General features: G+C 46.1%; 1 protein-coding gene across 3 annotated transcripts in view; it reads right to left on the bottom strand.

The window, feature by feature from the left end:
- Positions 1-17,943, bottom strand: part of NCALD (neurocalcin delta) — a 394,286-nt gene that overhangs the window by 4,330 nt on the left and 372,013 nt on the right. For all 3 annotated transcript variants that reach the window (XM_049633559.1, XM_049633560.1, XM_049633561.1), the window contains 2 exons: positions 14,779-15,175; positions 1,563-1,668 (listed from right to left, as the gene is read on the bottom strand). In XM_049633559.1, the coding sequence (XP_049489516.1) occupies positions 1,563-1,668; positions 14,779-15,156 (484 nt within the window). In that variant the 5' untranslated portion in view covers positions 15,157-15,175. The remainder of the gene's footprint in view (positions 1-1,562; positions 1,669-14,778; positions 15,176-17,943) is intronic.

Raw genomic sequence — 17,943 nt, 5'->3', positions numbered from 1 at the left:
GGTCTCTTGGATTGACTCCCCGTGTGCTTCTGAGTAGACTCCAGGGCTACGTTGCCTGTGTGTCCTGACTTTTCCAGTCTGAGGCCTGGGGCTCCACGCAAAGAGCCTCCACCAAGAAGAATCTAACAGTGGGGAGACTGTAGGTGAAGCCTCTGCTCCAGGCTCCCACCCCCTCCCCACTTTTGACCCTTAGGAAAGCACCGGGCTTTTAGCAGCGGGATGTGTTCCGCGAGTGCTGCCCTAGTCAGGACCCCGTGACACCATTATAGCGAGCCTCTAACTCCCTGCCTATGAGCTGCACACACGGAAAGTTTTGTCCTCCAGCACCTGCACCTTCGCTCATCCTATAGCTCTCTTCCTGCCAGGGGGCTGGGCCCTAGAGCAGGACACAAACCCACCTGTGCTCCCCTGCAGCACCAGCAAAACGTGCAGTTGAAAATCAGCAAGTTCGTTAACTGTCAAACAATCCCATTTGTTTTGTCTTCGCAAAACAATCTATCTGCCGTGAATTAAGGTGCGTAAGGGGAAATCGGATGTGATAGCACTTTTGTGCAGGAAGCAAAGCAAACAGATTGGTCCGCACCCTGCAAAGCCAGATTCTCAGGCAGCTGGTGCCCCAGAGGCGCGTGGAGTAGAAAGAGAGGCTCCCTGTACTACAAAGCCTCCTGTCATTCTGTCCACCAGCACCATTTGGGGGATACAAGAGCGTTCGCACGTCACGGACAAGATTTGCTGGGGATGCCCAGGGAATCAGGGGAGCTGGTAATAATAGCAAGTGTTAACCCTGCCTGACGCGTGGGTTTCTTATGTACCAGATTCAGCGCTCAGCGCTTTAAATTCAGGTGTCCCATCTAAATAGGGTGGCCAGATTTGGCAGATAAAATACAGGATGCCCAGTTAAACACTGAATTTCAAATAAACAAGAATTCTTCTCATATAAGTATGTCCCATATATTTCACAGGGCATACTTCTGGAAAGAAAATCATTTGTTTACCCAAAATTCAGAGTTGATTAGGCCTCCTATAACTTATCTGGCAACCCAATATCTAAAACCCACTGTCCTTGAGTTTGAAATCCACTCTTCCTTTTCACTTTGGATTGTTCTGATTCCTCTTGTTGGGTCTGAGTTGTGGATGGCACCCTCAGGGTGGAAATTGTTGGCCACTTCCCTCCCCTCCTCCCCTTCCCCCACATCGGCTGGGGAAGACCAGACTCCAGGAAACCAACACCTTAGGGCATGCGCAGAAGAGCCCAACCACACCCCCTGGGCAGGCTGGGGTGAAAGGCCAGGGTCTGAGTGGAGTAACACCAAGTTCCTCTCTGCTTTCTGATTAGCTGGCCTGCAGGGATCCAGCCTGCTGTGGTTTAGGCCTGTTCCCACCTCGGTCCTTCTCTGTCCTGTACTACCAGGGAGCATGCGGGACGAGTCAGTTTCACAAAGAGCTGAAAGCCACGTCTTTGCGGCCAATATCTTGCCCTCGGGTGGCATTGCCCTGCCTGGGTGGCCCCAGCCCCTCCAGCAGCCCCCACTGAGCAGAGGAAAGCAGCCTTGGCCTCCTACCATCTCTGTTGGTGTCCATCTGGCGGAAGATCTTTTCTGTCCTTTTCTCTGGGGTTGACTCGTCTTCAGGCATTTTCATTACGGAGGAAACCATCTTATAGATCGCCTGGGGACAGAAACAACGTATAAGCCAGAAACATAACAGCCTTATTATTAAACCTCCCAAATGTAGGGGTGAATGGGACATCCTCCATTAGCCCAGGGAGCTAGTCCCATTCCTGCCGATCTTTTGTAGAAAACTGATGTGCAGTCACTACCGAGGGATGCCTGGCCAGCAGAACTTGCTTGCTCCAGCAGTGAGAACCTGGCAGGAAGACCCACTAGACCCCTGTGTCTCAGACTTTCTTGTGCATATGAATCCCCTGGGGATCTTGTGAAAATGCAGAATCTGATTGATCAGGGTGGGGTGGGGGTAATGGGGGCCTGGGATTCTGCACTTTTTTTTTAAATTTTTTTTAAATGTTTATTTTTGAGAGAGAGAGAGAGACAGAGTGTAAGCAGGGGAGGGGCAGAGAGAGAGGGTGACACAGAATCCTAAGCAGGATCCAGGCTCTGAGCTGTCAGCACAGAGCCTACCCAACACGGGGCTGGAACTCACAAAGGGCAAGACCATGGCCTGAGCCTAAGTCAACACTTAACTGGATGAACCACCCAGGTGCCCCTGGGATTCTGCATTTCCAACAGGCTCCCGTGTGATGCTGCTGTTGCTATCCTGAGAACACCACTTCTAAAAGCAAGGCTGTGGATAACAGTCCTCAGGTCAGAAAGACAGGTGGGTCTCTCCACCTTGGTCCCTCAAGCATAATAAACCCATGATGGCCTGCAAATGTCCGCGCATGTCTTCTCCCAGGCAGACATTACTAATCCATCCCAATCCTCTCCACTCCCCCTGCCCCCATATGTGGCAATCACCTCACATTCCTTTCCAGCAAGCTCCTGGGCATCCCCAAGATGGAGGCAAGCTGTCATCCAAGCTTTGTATTAAATAATTAAGCAGCTCAAGGCTTAAGATAAATTGGGTAAATCTGATGAGCAACAGAGGGTTTGACTGAGTTTCGTATGCAATACTGAAGCTGTCTCCCCCACCATAGTGGAGCCTGTGTGGTACTCCGTAAAGGCTTGGAATGTGGCAGTTGTCAAATGTAGATTTGATTTGGAAATAATGTAAAGTCACTGTTTTTATCCCCAGGCCATGACTTTGCTAATCAGATTCACTCTGGGGACTTTAGTCTGGGGAAGCAGTTTTAGAAAAAGTAGATTTTGCAGGAGGGTGGGCATAAAAAGAATCTGGAAAGTTCTGGAGCTTCAGATGCCATGGGATAGTTGGAGGGAGGGGAGACAGGAAGCCAGCTGAGAGAAAGTAGTTTTCCAATGAGAAGTGTGTGAGAGAAAACAAATTGATACTAAAGGCTCAACTTAACTTGCTTTACAGTCTTTTTTAGGATAAACTCTGCCTCATTCTGGAGGAAAAGGCGGCGAATGTTCTAATCCCAATCAATAAATTAGGAATGAAAAACTGACTCACCCAGGGTTCACCCTTGGGCAGATTCCACACCATAGGGATCCCTCTGGCCAGGTTCCCTGAGTCTGTCTGAAACCCCCCCAAAGCCCTTGCTCAACTCCAGGGTGGCCTCCACAGTGATTCTGCCTGGGAGAAAAGTCAAGCTCAGAGTTACAGCTCGGTCTCAGATCGTGGGTGTCACTGGGGTAAACTTGGCCATAGTCAGCTCCCTCAGGAAACGTTCACGGAAGTGTGCGGCGAAGGCATGAGACAAACCACACTCTGTCTTCCTCCTGGACCCCTACTTGCTGTCCACTCTAGCCCGGGTCTACACCGCCATCTGTGCTGGGCCTAGAGTGCCAAATGCCAAGCCTCTGGGGACACCTGACTCCTGGAGGGAACTAGAAAAGCCCATAAAGATAGAGTTCTTTTTACAAACAGCAAGACAGGTGCTGAGAGTTCCTGGACCAGGTGAACATTTGGTAACGGCAGCAGAGAGCAAAAGTCCTGTCCAGAGCTCGACAACCTGCCCAACACCCACCTTGGTTTCCTGGACCAGCAGCAGCTCTGTTTATGCTCTTCCCTTATCTCAGTGCTCACCTGGCCCTCTCCCTCTCCCAAAAATCCTACTCATGTGTTAAGGGCAGGTTGAAATGTTACCCTCCTCCAGGAAGTCTTCCAGGGTCTTCCTTCTATGTGTAATTTCCCTTCCTCTGTGCTAGCAAATGGCTCCATTCAAAGCCTCTCTTGGATCATTCCATCCCATTTACTTGAACTGTAGTTACCAACCACATTCTCCTCTTAGACGGGATGGTGGCAGTCTGATCTGGCTATTCATTGAACCCCTGACAGTTCCTAACACAGGGCTTTGCACAGACTTGGGCTCATAAGTTTGAAGGATTCATTCAGGAATAACTGTCCCCAGCCCCCCATCGCCTCCTCTCAGGCTCTTCCTCTACTCTCAATGTTCTATTCTGCTTCTCGTTATAAAGTTCCCCTTTCTCCTCTTGTTATGCTTTTCTCAGCTTCCCCTTCTCTTTTCTTCCTCCCTTTCTTTATATAATTAAACATATTCATGTGAAACCCCTTAAAGATTCTGTTGGTGAGGGAGACTTTCCTCTGCCCTTCAAAAGCCCTCTAATTGGACTAAGACTCAAGCTGACAGGAGACAAACAGGAGGAAATCAAATTTAATATTGTGCACATGGGGAATCCACACAGATATCAAAGATTCCAAAGACAGTCGAAATGAGGCATGTGTGTCATCCTGAACTAAGGAGAAGGGGACAGGAGTCTGGGACTTCAAAGGGAAAAATTGTAATTCACAGGAAAATGAAAAGGAGTAAATGTTTGGTAAACAAATGTGTCCTGGGGACACTTGGAAACCATGGGACGTAGAGGACTTTGATCAAACAGGCCTTGCTAGGTTCCTCCCTGTCTACCACACCTTGTTCATACCATAACGTAGCTCTTTGTGGTGACAGCTCTCTTCCTGGAGCGGGTCCTCTACCTAAATTCTTTTTAGACAGTTGTGGGGGAGGCAAAGAGCTTTCCTTGAATCTGCTCAGTTTCAAATGCTCATTTAAAAAACTCAAAATAATCTTCATGCCTAAGTGGCCCATCTTGGGCACCCTGCCCTTGGCCCCCACAATTTTTCAGTCTATCAAAAGCTACGGGCTCTCCGCTCAGGAACCAGGCACACATGCTCGTGGATCTCCACTCACTGTTACAGACAGCTTCAGGGGCTCATGGATTCAGGAGCCCGTCCACGGACTCCAGGTGGGAAAACCCCTGATCTCAATTTACCCCCTCTCCTTTTCTCATTCATCCATTCACTCAGTCATTCCCCAACTATTTGTCAATCAGCTATCACATACCAGGCCTATCTACCCCATCCTTGCCCTCAAAGGTTTACTGTTAAATAAGGCAGACTGACATTATTTGAACAATCAAAGAAATGAGTGTAAAACATTTGTTGAGGGAAGTGCTACAAAGGAGGGTGCATGGTCTTATGAGATGTTGTAACGGGGGAACACTCCTTGCCGGGAGGATGAGGGCAGTCTTCCCCGAGGAGTGAGGAAAGCAAAAAGATGAAGGAAGTGGACAGCTTACAGAGAAAAGAGACAGAGGAAACAGGTGCATAGACACCCAGGTAGGAAGAATGGCAAGAAGGCTGAGGGAGTGTGGGGGATATGGTACAAGATGTGGCTCTGGAGCAGCTCAGGACAGACCACTGGGGCCCCGATCAGATGAGGGTATTTGTATTTCTCCAATAAGCAATCAAAAGAGAGAAGCGATATTAAATTTGATTCTATTTGCACCTACTCCCCAAATCCATCCCTACTCCCTTACTTGCAGGCAACGGTGTTCAGAGAATTTAAAAACTGTCATTAATAATTTACTCATCATTTATTGAGTGTCTACTACGTGCTAGGTGGTGGCAGTCAACTATCAACACAACCGATATGGTCTTTCTTATTGTGTATCTCACCAGTCCTCTGGTAGAAGGCTAGGGAGACACCATATTGGTGACCCAAAGCACCATTTAGATGGGTGCAGTGATTCCAGTGATGTCTTACTGTTACAAAAGCCTTCACTTACACCACCTCTGGTTCCCATGATGGTGAGTAAACTCACTGGTCGGGAGCATTCCTTGGAACTCCCAGCCTCTAAGAGCTGGGGCTCATGAAATTCTTCTCCTTCCTGGAATTCTGATGGGAAGTCAACTGTGCAATAATCCAGAGATTATTCCCTTAATACTCTTGGTTGAACAAACGAAAGATCAAATGAACAGATGAATTTGTGTTAGAAAACAAGGTTCCCACACTCAACAGAAGGTCTTGAAGAGATTTAGCCTTTTGCTATTAGGCCAAAGGAGTGGGGTTGGAACAGAGAAATAAAGATGGGTTAATATAAAAACCAAAATCCAAATCAAAACAAAGCAATGAAGAAAGTCAGGATGCCCTTACCTCAGTATATTTGCAAACAGGACTTCTGGAATTGGGCAAGAGGCACAGTGTCTGAGCATATTGTAAAGTTGAGGAGGAAGTGAGGGCTCCTTCGAGAGGCTCACATTCCAGACAGCTCTTTCATGGCCCTAGATTAGAATTTTTTTTTTTTTTAATGTGCATCAACTCACAGACAGGGGTTAGTGGATTGTTCACAAAACCAGGTCTCTGATGTGTGTGGCACCAGAGCAGTGAGCAAAGAGCTGAGGTGACAAGTCCCTGTGGTCCCAAGAGTGAGTAAGTAGATGGCGACCAGGCAAAACCACATTTGGGAAATCGTCTGTCCCCTTCCCACGGCATCAATAACCCAGAGCTGATTGCATTAGAACTTCAGAATCTAGGACTCCACAGCACAGGGAGAAAAGACACAATGCCAGACAGCAATCTGAAACAAATCATGTCTCTTATTAGCTCTACTACCCCCCCTCCCCAAATTTAATGGGATTAAACCATGAAGAGGCCAGGCTACTTTCCTGCTTATTTTTAGCAATGTCAATGAGAGGCCCAGCAGGGACATCCTGTTTTTAATTAAACTTGAAGAGCCTTATTCTCAAATCTGGGTAAACACAGAGCTATGGGTTGCCCAAGAGCCCAGCTCTGGCTCTGCCCCTATATAGGCTTGGGACAGTTTTCTGCCCTGCAGCCCCGGTGTCTCACCAGCTTCCTTGTGCCCTATATTTTTCTTCCTTTTTTCCTCTGAATGAACCACTTCTTGGAATTCTGGAAAATTAGGAGTCACGTCTGCACTGATAAAAGTTGTAGGATTAACGGAGGGCAGGCACAGTGCCAAGAGTCAAACTTGACCTTCTCTCTCTAAAGGAAACCAGACCGTCTTTTTTCACTAGATGGAGGGTCTTCTAACAGGACATCCAAGGCCGCGTGACAACTGACCAAGGGCAAAAGAAGTTAAACGGTACAGGGTGGGGGGTTGCTTTGAGATTCTAGATAAAGAACAGCACCCCACTTAGAAGAATATTGCACATCGGGAAATGAGGGTGGAGAGAGGCCGTGAGGATCTTTCTTAGAAACACTTTTGAAATAGGATCGAAGTCTGTGTGTCTGGAATGGTGTCAGTGGTTTCTTGTTCAGAGTGAGAAGAACACCTGAAGTCAGTAACTTCCCTAATGTTCTATGCAGGTGCTGTAGGTACCTTCACAGGGAGAGGGTGAAGGGAGAAGACCCTGTCCCTTTTCAACCAAAGCCGCTCCATTCCTATTTTAGGTTCCATGTAAGATTTTACTTGAAAAAAGCAAACTCATTGCCCTCAAAATCCTGTGTGTGTGTGTGTGTGTGTGTGTGTGTGTGTGTGTGTGTGCGCGCGCGCACGCACGCATGTGAATAGCCCTGCCATCCACCCTGTGGTGCAAAGACATCTTTGGCACCTCTCTGCCATCTATCTCCATTTCTAGGACCCAGTGAATCTGTCTCCTTAGTATTTTCTTAAATCTATCATTCCTCCTGTCACTGTCCTCTTTTAAGTCAGCAGTGATACCCATCATTCTTAGATATGGGCAATTAATATTTGTTTTCAATCTTACATTAAGTGCAATGCAAAAGCAGCTTCAAAGAGCCCCATCCGAAGAGGCCTTTTATTGTCCCTAACAGACATTCCAGAGCTGTTGTATTCTAGGCCTCCATGTTTGGGGGGTTGGGGGGCAATGATGAGTTTGATTCGGGAATACTGACCTTCAAGTGCCAGTGCAACATCTCGGTGGAGATGTTTACTAAGATTTAGACGTAACAAGGTTGGAGATCTGGAAGTAATCAGTTGTTTCCTGCATAAATTGGGGCTAATAAGGTTGGCATGAAGATTCAATGAGATCATGCACGTGCACTGACTTGAACAGTATCTTGCAAAACTTCATGTCTACCCAGAGCCTGGTAAGGTGACCTTATTTGAAAATAGGGTCTTTGACAATGTAATCAGGTAAAATAAGATCATGCTGGATTCGGACGGGCCCTAATCGATCCAGCAATTCAAAGGAAGGAAAGTTGGACACGGACACACAGGAAGAATGTCATGTGATGATGGAGGCAGAAGCCGGAATGATGCAGCTGTGAGCCAAGAAATGCCAAGTGTTACCAGTCACCACCGATGCTAAGAGGCGTGAAACAGATTACCCTCCCCGCCGGAGTTCCCAGAAGGAACCAACCTTGTCCCTACCTTGATTTTGGACTCTGGCCCCCAGAACCCTGAGAGAATACATTCCTGTGGTTCTACGCTTCCCAGTTTATGACAGTTTGTTATGGCAACCCTAGGAAACTACCACAGCGTGGAAAGCACTCATCATTATACTCAACCCACCGCAAACACTGATGAGAGGACACTTCTTGGAGGGAATGACAGGAAATAAGGGCTGTAGCTGGAACTCTGAGAGTATCCATGTTCAGGGAGCCGAAGAACGAAGAGCAGTCCACAAAGGACATTGGAAGGGAAGAGCCAGAGAGGGCTGCCTCGCTCATATTGCCAGATGGCATACTGGATGCTAAGAGTTAAACTCTTGTCATAAGATTAATCCCCTAATAAGAAAGGGATAAACCAAACACAACTGGTAAGCGCAAAGATTAGTCCTGAGAGGAAGCCACTAGCCGAAGCAGTTGCTTTAGAACTTCCTCCAGGAAAGAAATCGAAGGTGCACGCCAGGGTCATATCCGTGGTCCACATTCATAATTGAGAATTAGGTGAGGGTGTGGACCTGAATTCCCAGGTACCATATCAAAATAGATTAGAAGCTCTTGTCTCACCCCTCACTCTTCCCCCAGAATCAAAAGAGCACAGTGTTTTAGGTCTCCAGGAATATATTAAAATTGACCTAGTGTCTATGACACCAATTTAGAAAGATGATCGGGAGGAAAAATGCAAGGTGCCACTCAGGAAGTGGCTCTTAAAGAACGTAAAGAAGGTTTCCTGGTCCTGACCTTGGTCCTCTGTGGCACAAATACTCACAAGCTGGTTGTGTGAAAGGTCACAGTTGGTGATCTTGCAACCAGCTGGGACTAATCTGTGCGTTTGTGTGGTGCTCCTGGAGGGCAAACCTGTGCCCGGTCCCCCTGCTTGGGAGTCTCTCTGCCCCTCCCCCGCTCATGCTCGAGCTCTCTCTCTCTCTCAAAATAAACATTTAAAAAGCAAAAAATTCCAATACTGCTAAGAGAAACAAAAATGTATCTTCTGTGATGAGCTGCCAATATACCCCCAACCTCCTTCCTTCAGGTCTCATTCATTCAAAAGGTATAAAAAGGTAGACTAAGCGTGTCCTGAAGTTCATTTGCCTTCATCAAAAATGCCAATTAACCCTGAATCATAACTAGGAGGAAGGGTCTGATTCCAAGACAGCATTCTCTCCCTGGGAGTGCTGTGGTCCCACTGATGGATCCTCAAATTCAGTGCTCTCTTACCCCCAACATCCCAGGGAAGGTCCAGGCATTCATGGCCAAATCAGCAATGCCACTCTTTGGCTCACTCGGCCCCTTCCTCGGCCCCTGTGCTGTGAAGGGTGTAGGTGTGCAGACCTATCTCCACCTGGGCTGATGCACAGACAGGAAGCCTTCTCCCCGCTCTTGTGGCAGAGGGCTGACCCTAGCTCCCACCCAGAGGAGAGGCTCTGCTGTAAAATGGGGAAAAGTCAGAGCTGTGGTCTGGCTCATGACTCCCGAGAGGCAGTTTTGATGCAACAAAACACTGGGCCTAAATCATGTTCCTAAATTTGTCACTTAAAAAAAAAAATAAGCATGTGAATGTAAAAATGTTCAAGACTCTAAAAATAAATCTGTGTATGTTTTTGCTTGTTCATCCAGATGTTGATATAGCACAAAATTATTTTTTTAAAAAAGGAAAATATCTGCATTTTAGTATATGTGGCAGAGTGAATAATGGTCCCCCACAAGATGTGCCTGTCATAATCCCTAGAACATGTGAATATGTTACCTGATATAGTAAAAGGGACTTTGCAGATGTGATTAAGTTAAGGACCTTGAGATGGGGGACCAGTCCTATCTGGCTGGTCTCAGTGTAGGTGCAATGGTCTTTATGAGTAGAAGAGAGAAGAGAGTGAGATGCCCACGAAAACGCTCGTGTGAGAAGGACTCAATCAATCTACTATTGCTAACTTTGAGCGTGGATGAAGGAGGCCACAAGCCAAGAAATGCTTCCCCCATAGGTTGCATCCCATGGACGCCTTGATTTTGGTCCAGTAAAACTAATTTCAGACCTCTGACCTGGAGAACTGTAAGATAACGACCCCGTTGTTTTAAGCAACTAAGTTTATGGCAATTTGTTACAGCACCAAGAGGAAACTGCCACAATGCAGTCAGTGTGACTGAGACCAAAGCTTGTCACCGTAAGCCATTCTGTGGACTCTGACGCCTAACTGAGAAGCAACATCAGGGAAGAAAAACACTAGAAAATGTAGGCAATACTACACTCCATTCATTGTCAAGCCTAATTATAAACTTGTTTGGATCCCAGTCTACACCCCACCCGGTTTTAGTGTCTGTAGGTGAACAACATAAATTTGCATTTTATTAAATTGCTTTGCATTGCTGAGTCTTGGAGGAGCAGAAGTTCGGTCAAGACTTTATATATAGATGCTTGTCATCAAGCTGTAGGTTTTACTCACTTTAAGAAATAGGACCTTAATTTGTGAATGCTTCTGCTGGCCTCCGGCCTGCTCTCATCTCCTCATTCTCTACCATATATTTGCCCGCATGCAAAGCAGAAACCCAATGGGACAGTGACTCTCTGAAGTACAAGCACCCCTGCAAAGGTACTTCCTCAATGGTGCAGACCAGCTGGAACCAAAAAAAGAGAAAGAGAGAGAGAGAGAATCTGTACACAACTTCTTGGGACAGGGACAGGGTCTGGAGTGTGGGCTTCCAGAATGGGGTGAAAAAAGAAGAAAAATAGAAAGGGAAGTTTGGCAACATCCTACACATTCCAGTTCATCCACTGGAAACCTGGGATTAGCATTAGAATGAGACAGAATACATGAATCGTCAGTTTGCAAAGTAGCAGAATAGAATAACATAGCCCTTAATAGGAAAATGATTCTAAGTGTAATTTAATCTCATTGGCAATTTGGAAGTCGCCTCAAGGTGCCACAGTACTTCCTCCCCACGGTGGGGGGTGAGTCGTGAATGTCAATCCTCAGGGTGCTGTAGGAAACTCCATTTGCAGGCTCCGGAAAAACCCAAGTGCTTACCAGCACCTTCTGCACATTCTCTGCAATGTTCTCACCCTCCCTTGCAAACCAGAATTCCTCAGCCCAGGGAGAGTGTATTCCTCCCCTACTATTTATTCCCAGCTACTTAGCAGTGCTTCAGGGCAGGTGTGAAACAAAATGGGTGCCGGGTTTGATTTTCAGAAGCCCGTGGTGTCCAGAGGGTTCTCCTTGACTGGGGGGTCAACATATTCATTAATACTGGTCACCACATCATCGACCAGGAGAACTGTGCAAAAAATGTTAAACAGGAGCTAACACAGTGGCTAACAGGATTTTTTTTTCTTAGATCCCAATCAGGAAGTAGTTCTCTTCAAAAGGAGAATGTACTCGCCCCTTTTTCTGCAGTGAGGCAAAGGACATGGTGGGAAGTCGGGGGGGGGGGGGGGGAACAGAGCACAGCACGATGCCCAGATAAAAAAGGAGAGAGAAAATAAAGCTAATGAAAATGAGTCCCATTTGAAATTTAAATTTTTGTTTAATTAGCAAAGATTGGGAAAAATCAGAAAAGTGCAATGACCTGGGACGCCCTTCAGTCACTCAGGGAGCATGTTTGGAAAAACAATTTGGCACAGCGTCAAGTGTCTCAGAAATCAATGCTCCTTCCCTTCGGCTCAGTGATTGCAATTCTGGGAATCCACTCGAAGGGAATAGTCCCAAATATAGAAAAAGCTTCATGCACAAGAATTATCTGTTATTTTATATTTAAATGTTACAGTATCATATATAATAATAAAACGTGGAAACAACCTAAATATCCAACAGTAGGGGAAGAGTAAGTAAACTATATCGTATGACTATTATGCAGCTATTAATGTATCATTATTGGGGCACCTGGGTGGCTCGGTTGGTTGAGCATCAGACTTTGGCTTAGGTCACGATCTCATGGTTCGTGAGTTCAAGCCCCGCGTCAGGCTCTGTGCGGACAGCTCAGAGCCTGGAGCCTACTTCGGATTCTGTGTCTCTCTGCCCTCCCCCAGTCGCGCTCTATCTCTCTCAAAAATAAAAGAAACATTAAGAATAAAATATCATTATTAAAACTTTTTATAACATGAGGAGCGCCTGGGTGGCTCAGTCGGTTGAGTGTCTGACTTCGGCTCAGGTCAGAGCTTGGAGCCTGGAGGCTGCTTCAGATTCTGTGTCTCCCCTCTCTCTGCCCCTCCCCCCACTCATTCTCTCTCTCTCTCTCAAAACTAAACAAACATTAAAAAAAATTTTTTTTAAGTTTTTATAACATGACAAATGCCTGTATTACTATGTTGAGTGAAAATGGCAAGATGCAAAATTTCATATGCATTATGAAGTCAGTTAGATATTTTTGAATGCATGGAAATAAGAACAGAAAATATTATTTTCTACTATTAGAAAATTATTAGCAGTGATTCTCTTTGTGGGAGGAGTGGGATTATGGAAAATTCTTCCCTTTTGTTTTTATATTTTCCTATACTCATATTTTTACAGTTGAAATTATATTTTTCATGCATTTATCCTTGGGGGAGGGGAGAAACCCTTTATTCTTGCTTAAGATCCCATCTCTGAGGGATTAATTTAACACACCGTATTCAGATAGTGGCTGCTCTGGGTGAAGGAAGAGGCACAGAAAGACCTAGTTGGCAGATCTTGGAGAGTTAACTAGTACAAAGGTCAGTGGGATTCCTGCTCAGCACCCGGCTCTGTGTGCACAGAGCACCTGTCCTCTCTCACTGCCCATGCAGGTCCAGGCCCCCTGGCCCAGGAGCAGACCCCAGGCCTCAGCTACAGTAGCTCAGTAACAAGTCAGTCGCGTGGGTCTCTTTTGGCTCTGCCCTTAGTTTCTGTAACCGCGTCTCCGGGGTTCCTTGAAAGCAAGTGCCCCTCTGCCTCCATCCTCAACCCCACCAGCAGCTTTCCGGCTCCTTGTGTTATATGCCCCCTCCCTTCCAGAGCCCCACCTGTTCCCCCAGGGGCTGCAGATCTATCCCTGAACCCGGACGTCCTGGAATGAGTGCTGGCTTCTGAGACGAGCCCTCCAGGAAGCCAAATGCCCACTCTCTTGGACCGCTGTCTGCTTCCAGATGCTTCCCTCTTGGGCCCGTTTGCCTGCCAAGATGGTGAGTGACGGCCAGCCCTCCCCAGTGCTGCCCACCCACCTAGTCCTGCTTATTGCCTGCAGCTGTCCTGATCCTCCCCTGAGCTATGTCCCAATCTCCTTAAGCTCCTCTCTGGGTCCCACTCTGCTGATCAAACTGTTAGTTACCATGACCATAGCTCCTTATGCCCCTTCCCAATCTTCCCTTGGGGTCTGACAGGGAAAATGTGGCAGACACCAGGCCCACTCTCCTGTTCCACTCAGTATTTACTCTGGGTGAGTGATTTGGAGGACTTGACTCTTTACGATGTTTGTATCTCTGATGAGACAGAACCTGGTCTAGAGATCCCGGCTTTCATTCAACAGTCTTAAGAAAGTTGGGGGCACCCGGGTGGCTCAGTCGGTTAAGCATCAGACTCTTGATTTTGGCTCAGGTCGTGATCTCAGGGTTTGTGAGTTCGAGGCCCACTGACAGCACGCAGCCTGCCTGGGATCCTCTCTCTCCGCAATCTCTGCCCCTCCACCACTCATGCGCTCTCTCTCTCTCTTTCTCTCTCTCTCTCAAAATAAATAAACTTAAAAAAAAAGAGTCTATGAAAGTTGTAAATTAATGATGGTGGTGATGATGAGCTTTTCTATATGGCTGGCGCTGTGCTAAGCACTGAACACGGACAGTCACATCTAATCTTAAAGTAACCCCACAACATGGGTGGGAACCACTGGCAGTTCTATTTCACAGATAAGCACACTGAGGCTCACTTATTGGTCAGAGTTACAGAGGTAGTGACTGAAAGAGGCAGGGTTTGAAACCCAGGCCAGAAATTGATCATTAGACACCACTCCAGGGGATAAAACCCCAAAGGTTCGAGGGGTGCCTGGGTGACTCAGTTAAGGGTCCAGCTTCAGCTCAGGTCATGATCTTGCAGTTTGTGAATTCAAGCCCTGCACCAGACTGCTTTAGATCCTAGAGAGAGATCCCTTTCTCTTTCCTCCCCTGCTCACATGTGCTCTCTCTCTCTCTTAAAAATAAATAAACATAAAAAAAAAAACCCCAAAGGTGAGAGGTCCAGGCAGGTCACTGGGATGGGTGGATGGAGGGGCCGCAGGGAGAATGATCACCTGAGGAGTGTATGTCCATTTGTAGGGTGGGGGTCACCACAAAGCACCAGGGGAGTAAGGCCAGGCAAGATTGGGGGCCCAGGGTTGCCAGATCTGAGTTTTCAAGAGACGCCAACCAGTGTGCATTTTTGTGTGCAATCTCCCTGTTCTAAAATATGGGTTCAACATTTTCAGAAACACTGGGTTGGCCACATCAAAGCCTAGATGGGCACCAGCCCCCACCCCACACAGTGCTACACTGTGCACCTCCCAGTCCTTACCTGTGACTCCTGCTCTTCTCTTTGTAAAGGGTGAGGGCTACGTACCTGCACAATCTCTAGCATTTCTGCCTTGCTGATGTAGCCATTTCCGTCCAGGTCATACATGCTGAAGGCCCATTTCAGCTTCTGTTCCAGCTTCCCCCTCGAGGTCACACTCAGGGCTATGATGAATTCTCTAAAGTCTATCGTCCCATCTCCATTGGCATCAAAGGTGCGGAAGACATGCTCTGCAAATTTGGAAGCATCCCCATAAGGGAAAAAGTTCCCGTAAATTTTCTTAAACTCTTCCATTGACAAGTGTCCACTGGGGCAGTCTCTCAAGAAGCCTTTATACCATTCCTGGATCTCGTGCTCTGTAAAGTCTGTGCTTTCCAGCAAATCCTGCATGACCTCTGGGCGAAGCTTGCTGTTCTGTTTCCCCATCCTGGCAGCGAGAATTCAGCTGCAGATAGAGAAGAATATAAATCATTTTTAGACCTGTTCTTTAGAGGCACGCTTTGTAATTTGTGATTGTTCCTTTGGAAAAAAAGAAACAAACTCTTTTAGTCCAATAACATTGTCTAGGATTTCCAACTCAGCCAAACAAAATGGTAGAAAGACAGACAGAAAATGCAGAGCAGAAATACCACTGCCCAGAAAACTGTTCATGTCTTTCGTACAGAGTCACTCTTGGAAACTGTAGATACATAATGAAAGAAAGAGGGAGAAAAGGAGGTGGGGGAGAAGAGAGAGACAGAGAAATTGGCTACTTATTTCCACCTTTTCTATTTGCAAGAGGTCTACTCTGCCATTAAGAAGTCTGAGGCTCTAACACACCCAATCAAAGTATTAGTAGGGAGAATTTAAGAAGAACTTGGAGAGAGAGAGAGAGAGAGAGAGAGAGACAAAAGAGGTAATTTACCATGTTTTACTGCTAGAATATTTCCAAGGCAAGAGCTGCTTAGACACCTTCTGAATACTATAAACACAGATATGAGTAAGGAAAGTAGAAACCTTCTAACACCATTAAATGCTACCAAACTAGGTCAGTTATTTAAATTCGCAAGGTCAAGACACTGTCAACATTAGGTTCAGTTGGTAAAGATGAGGCTTGTTTATGTGTATGCTTCTGGAAGAGGCCAAACTTTCCTTTTTAAATACAAAGAACTTCATATTCTCCAATTATAGCAGTAGCTCACATCCATAGCAAAATAGTAAAATAGCACAGCAATGCTGAAAGAAAAAAGGTAGCATCATTTCAGATCTTAACGCTTCGAGATAGCCCTGCTAGCATTTTGGTGTGCGTCCTTCTAGATTTCCTATATGCAAGTTTATCTAAATGTACTATTGACATATACTTTAATACATCTACTTTTCAAAAAACAAGGATATATTGTGTTACCTATTTTTAAACTGAACATAGTGTGGGGGAAAAAGACAACTTTTATTAGATGGGAAACAAGCCTATAATTATCATCTTCCTATTCACAGAGCCATTCAGCATTGATTGGGCACTGTGTACTGGGCATGTGTCTGGTGCTGTGAAGGCAAAGAAGACTGAGGTGTGGCCCCTCTTTCTTAAGGGGCCCCCTGCTGCCTAAGTTCAAAAGCAGGGGTGGCAGTGAGGGGACAGTGTATTCGAGACCCATTCCCAGTTACGAGGGGAATGGATATGGTGCAATGACAGGACATAGAAAGGATCCCTGAGCCAAAAGGGGGCATCGGTGCTATCGGGAATGTCTTCTTGGGGAAGGTGATATCTGAGCTTAGTTCCCATCTGCAAAGTCTTAATAATTTGAGCAGTTACATTTTGCATTCTTCCTATATTGGGAAAAAAAAATCCCGAAAGTAAAGCTTGGAAAATTATGGAATACATGAAACACAACACATACCCATTTTAATCATGATTCCTAATTTTCTCTGAGATTTTCTTGTGTGGTGTTTATTTGTTAATGTCTGTCTCCCTCCCTCTGTAAGGTCAGCCCCTTGAGACAGAGTCTCTACTGAGGTCACTTTGTCTCTCCAGGGCCCCCACAAATAACACTTGGTGAGATAACGAACAAAGGAGCGACCGGCAGACAGATAAATAATTACAACAGGGAGGTGCGTAGTAATCTTCCCAGAAAAGGAGTCTTTCTGTTACAGTGGGGAGGCCCTGGCTGTCAGAATGCTATTTGAGTCACTCAAAATATCTGGTTAAGGCTTGGTTTTGGAATGTCTTTCTTTCCCCCCATTTTATTGAAATATAATTGACATATACATTGTATATATTTAAGAGGTACAACGTTAATGACCCACTACTACACCGATCATCATGGTAACTTTGGTTAACATCCATCACCCACATAGGAATGATTTTCTTTTTTTAAAGTTTTTCTTAAGTACGTTTATTTGTTTGTTTATTTAGAGAGAATGTGTGTGGGGAAGGGTCAGAGAGAGGGAGAGAGACCCAAGCTGATAGTGCGGGGCCTGACACAGGGCTCGAACCCGACTGTGAGATCGTGACTTGAGCTGAAATCAAGAGTCAGATGCTTAACTGACTGAGCTACCCAGGCACCCCCAATTTTTTTTCTTCTGATGACAGCTTCTAAGTTCTAACTCTCTTAGCCACTTTCAAATATGCAATACAGTATTGTTAGCTATTGTCACCAGGCTGTGCATTACAGCTGTAGGATTTATTTAATAACTAGAAGTTTGTACCTTTAGCACCCCCTAACCCAGGTGCCCCTCCCCCACTGTCTGGGATCTCTTACACTGAATTGCCTGTATACCTGTCTTTTGCCCCCACTAAAAATAAATTCTAGAGGGCAGTGTTTGCACCTAGCAGGGCTCAAACTTCTTGTTTATATCCATAGTCCAAGAACAACGCCAAGCAATCTTAGTAATTGATGAGTTGACTGATTTTGTTTCCTGAGTTCTGCACTGGAGGCAGGACTGGCCTCACTCTCGCTCTTAGGCAGGGACCCTCGGAAGGGTAGTGAGAACAGGACACCCGTCCTGTTAACAGGACCAACAGGTGCAGGAAGGTCCCCTTTTACGTGGAATCTGGCAAACCCGATTTTATGCAAGAGCAAAATCAAACTACAGCTCCAAACAAAGTACAGTTTACAAACAAACTTTCAGTAGCTCTCATTTCCCTCATGTATCTCCTTTTTCTGGAGGGAGAAAAACAAAGCTAGGCTGGTTCCTATTAGAATTTTAAAACTATCATTTAGTTGCTAAATTGGCAAT

This window comes from Panthera uncia, chromosome F2, assembly GCF_023721935.1.
Source record: "Panthera uncia isolate 11264 chromosome F2, Puncia_PCG_1.0, whole genome shotgun sequence".
In the NCBI taxonomy this organism is placed as follows: domain Eukaryota; kingdom Metazoa; phylum Chordata; class Mammalia; order Carnivora; family Felidae; genus Panthera; species Panthera uncia.
Note: the sequence above shows the minus strand (reverse complement) of the source record. Positions and strands in the feature narration are given on the sequence as shown.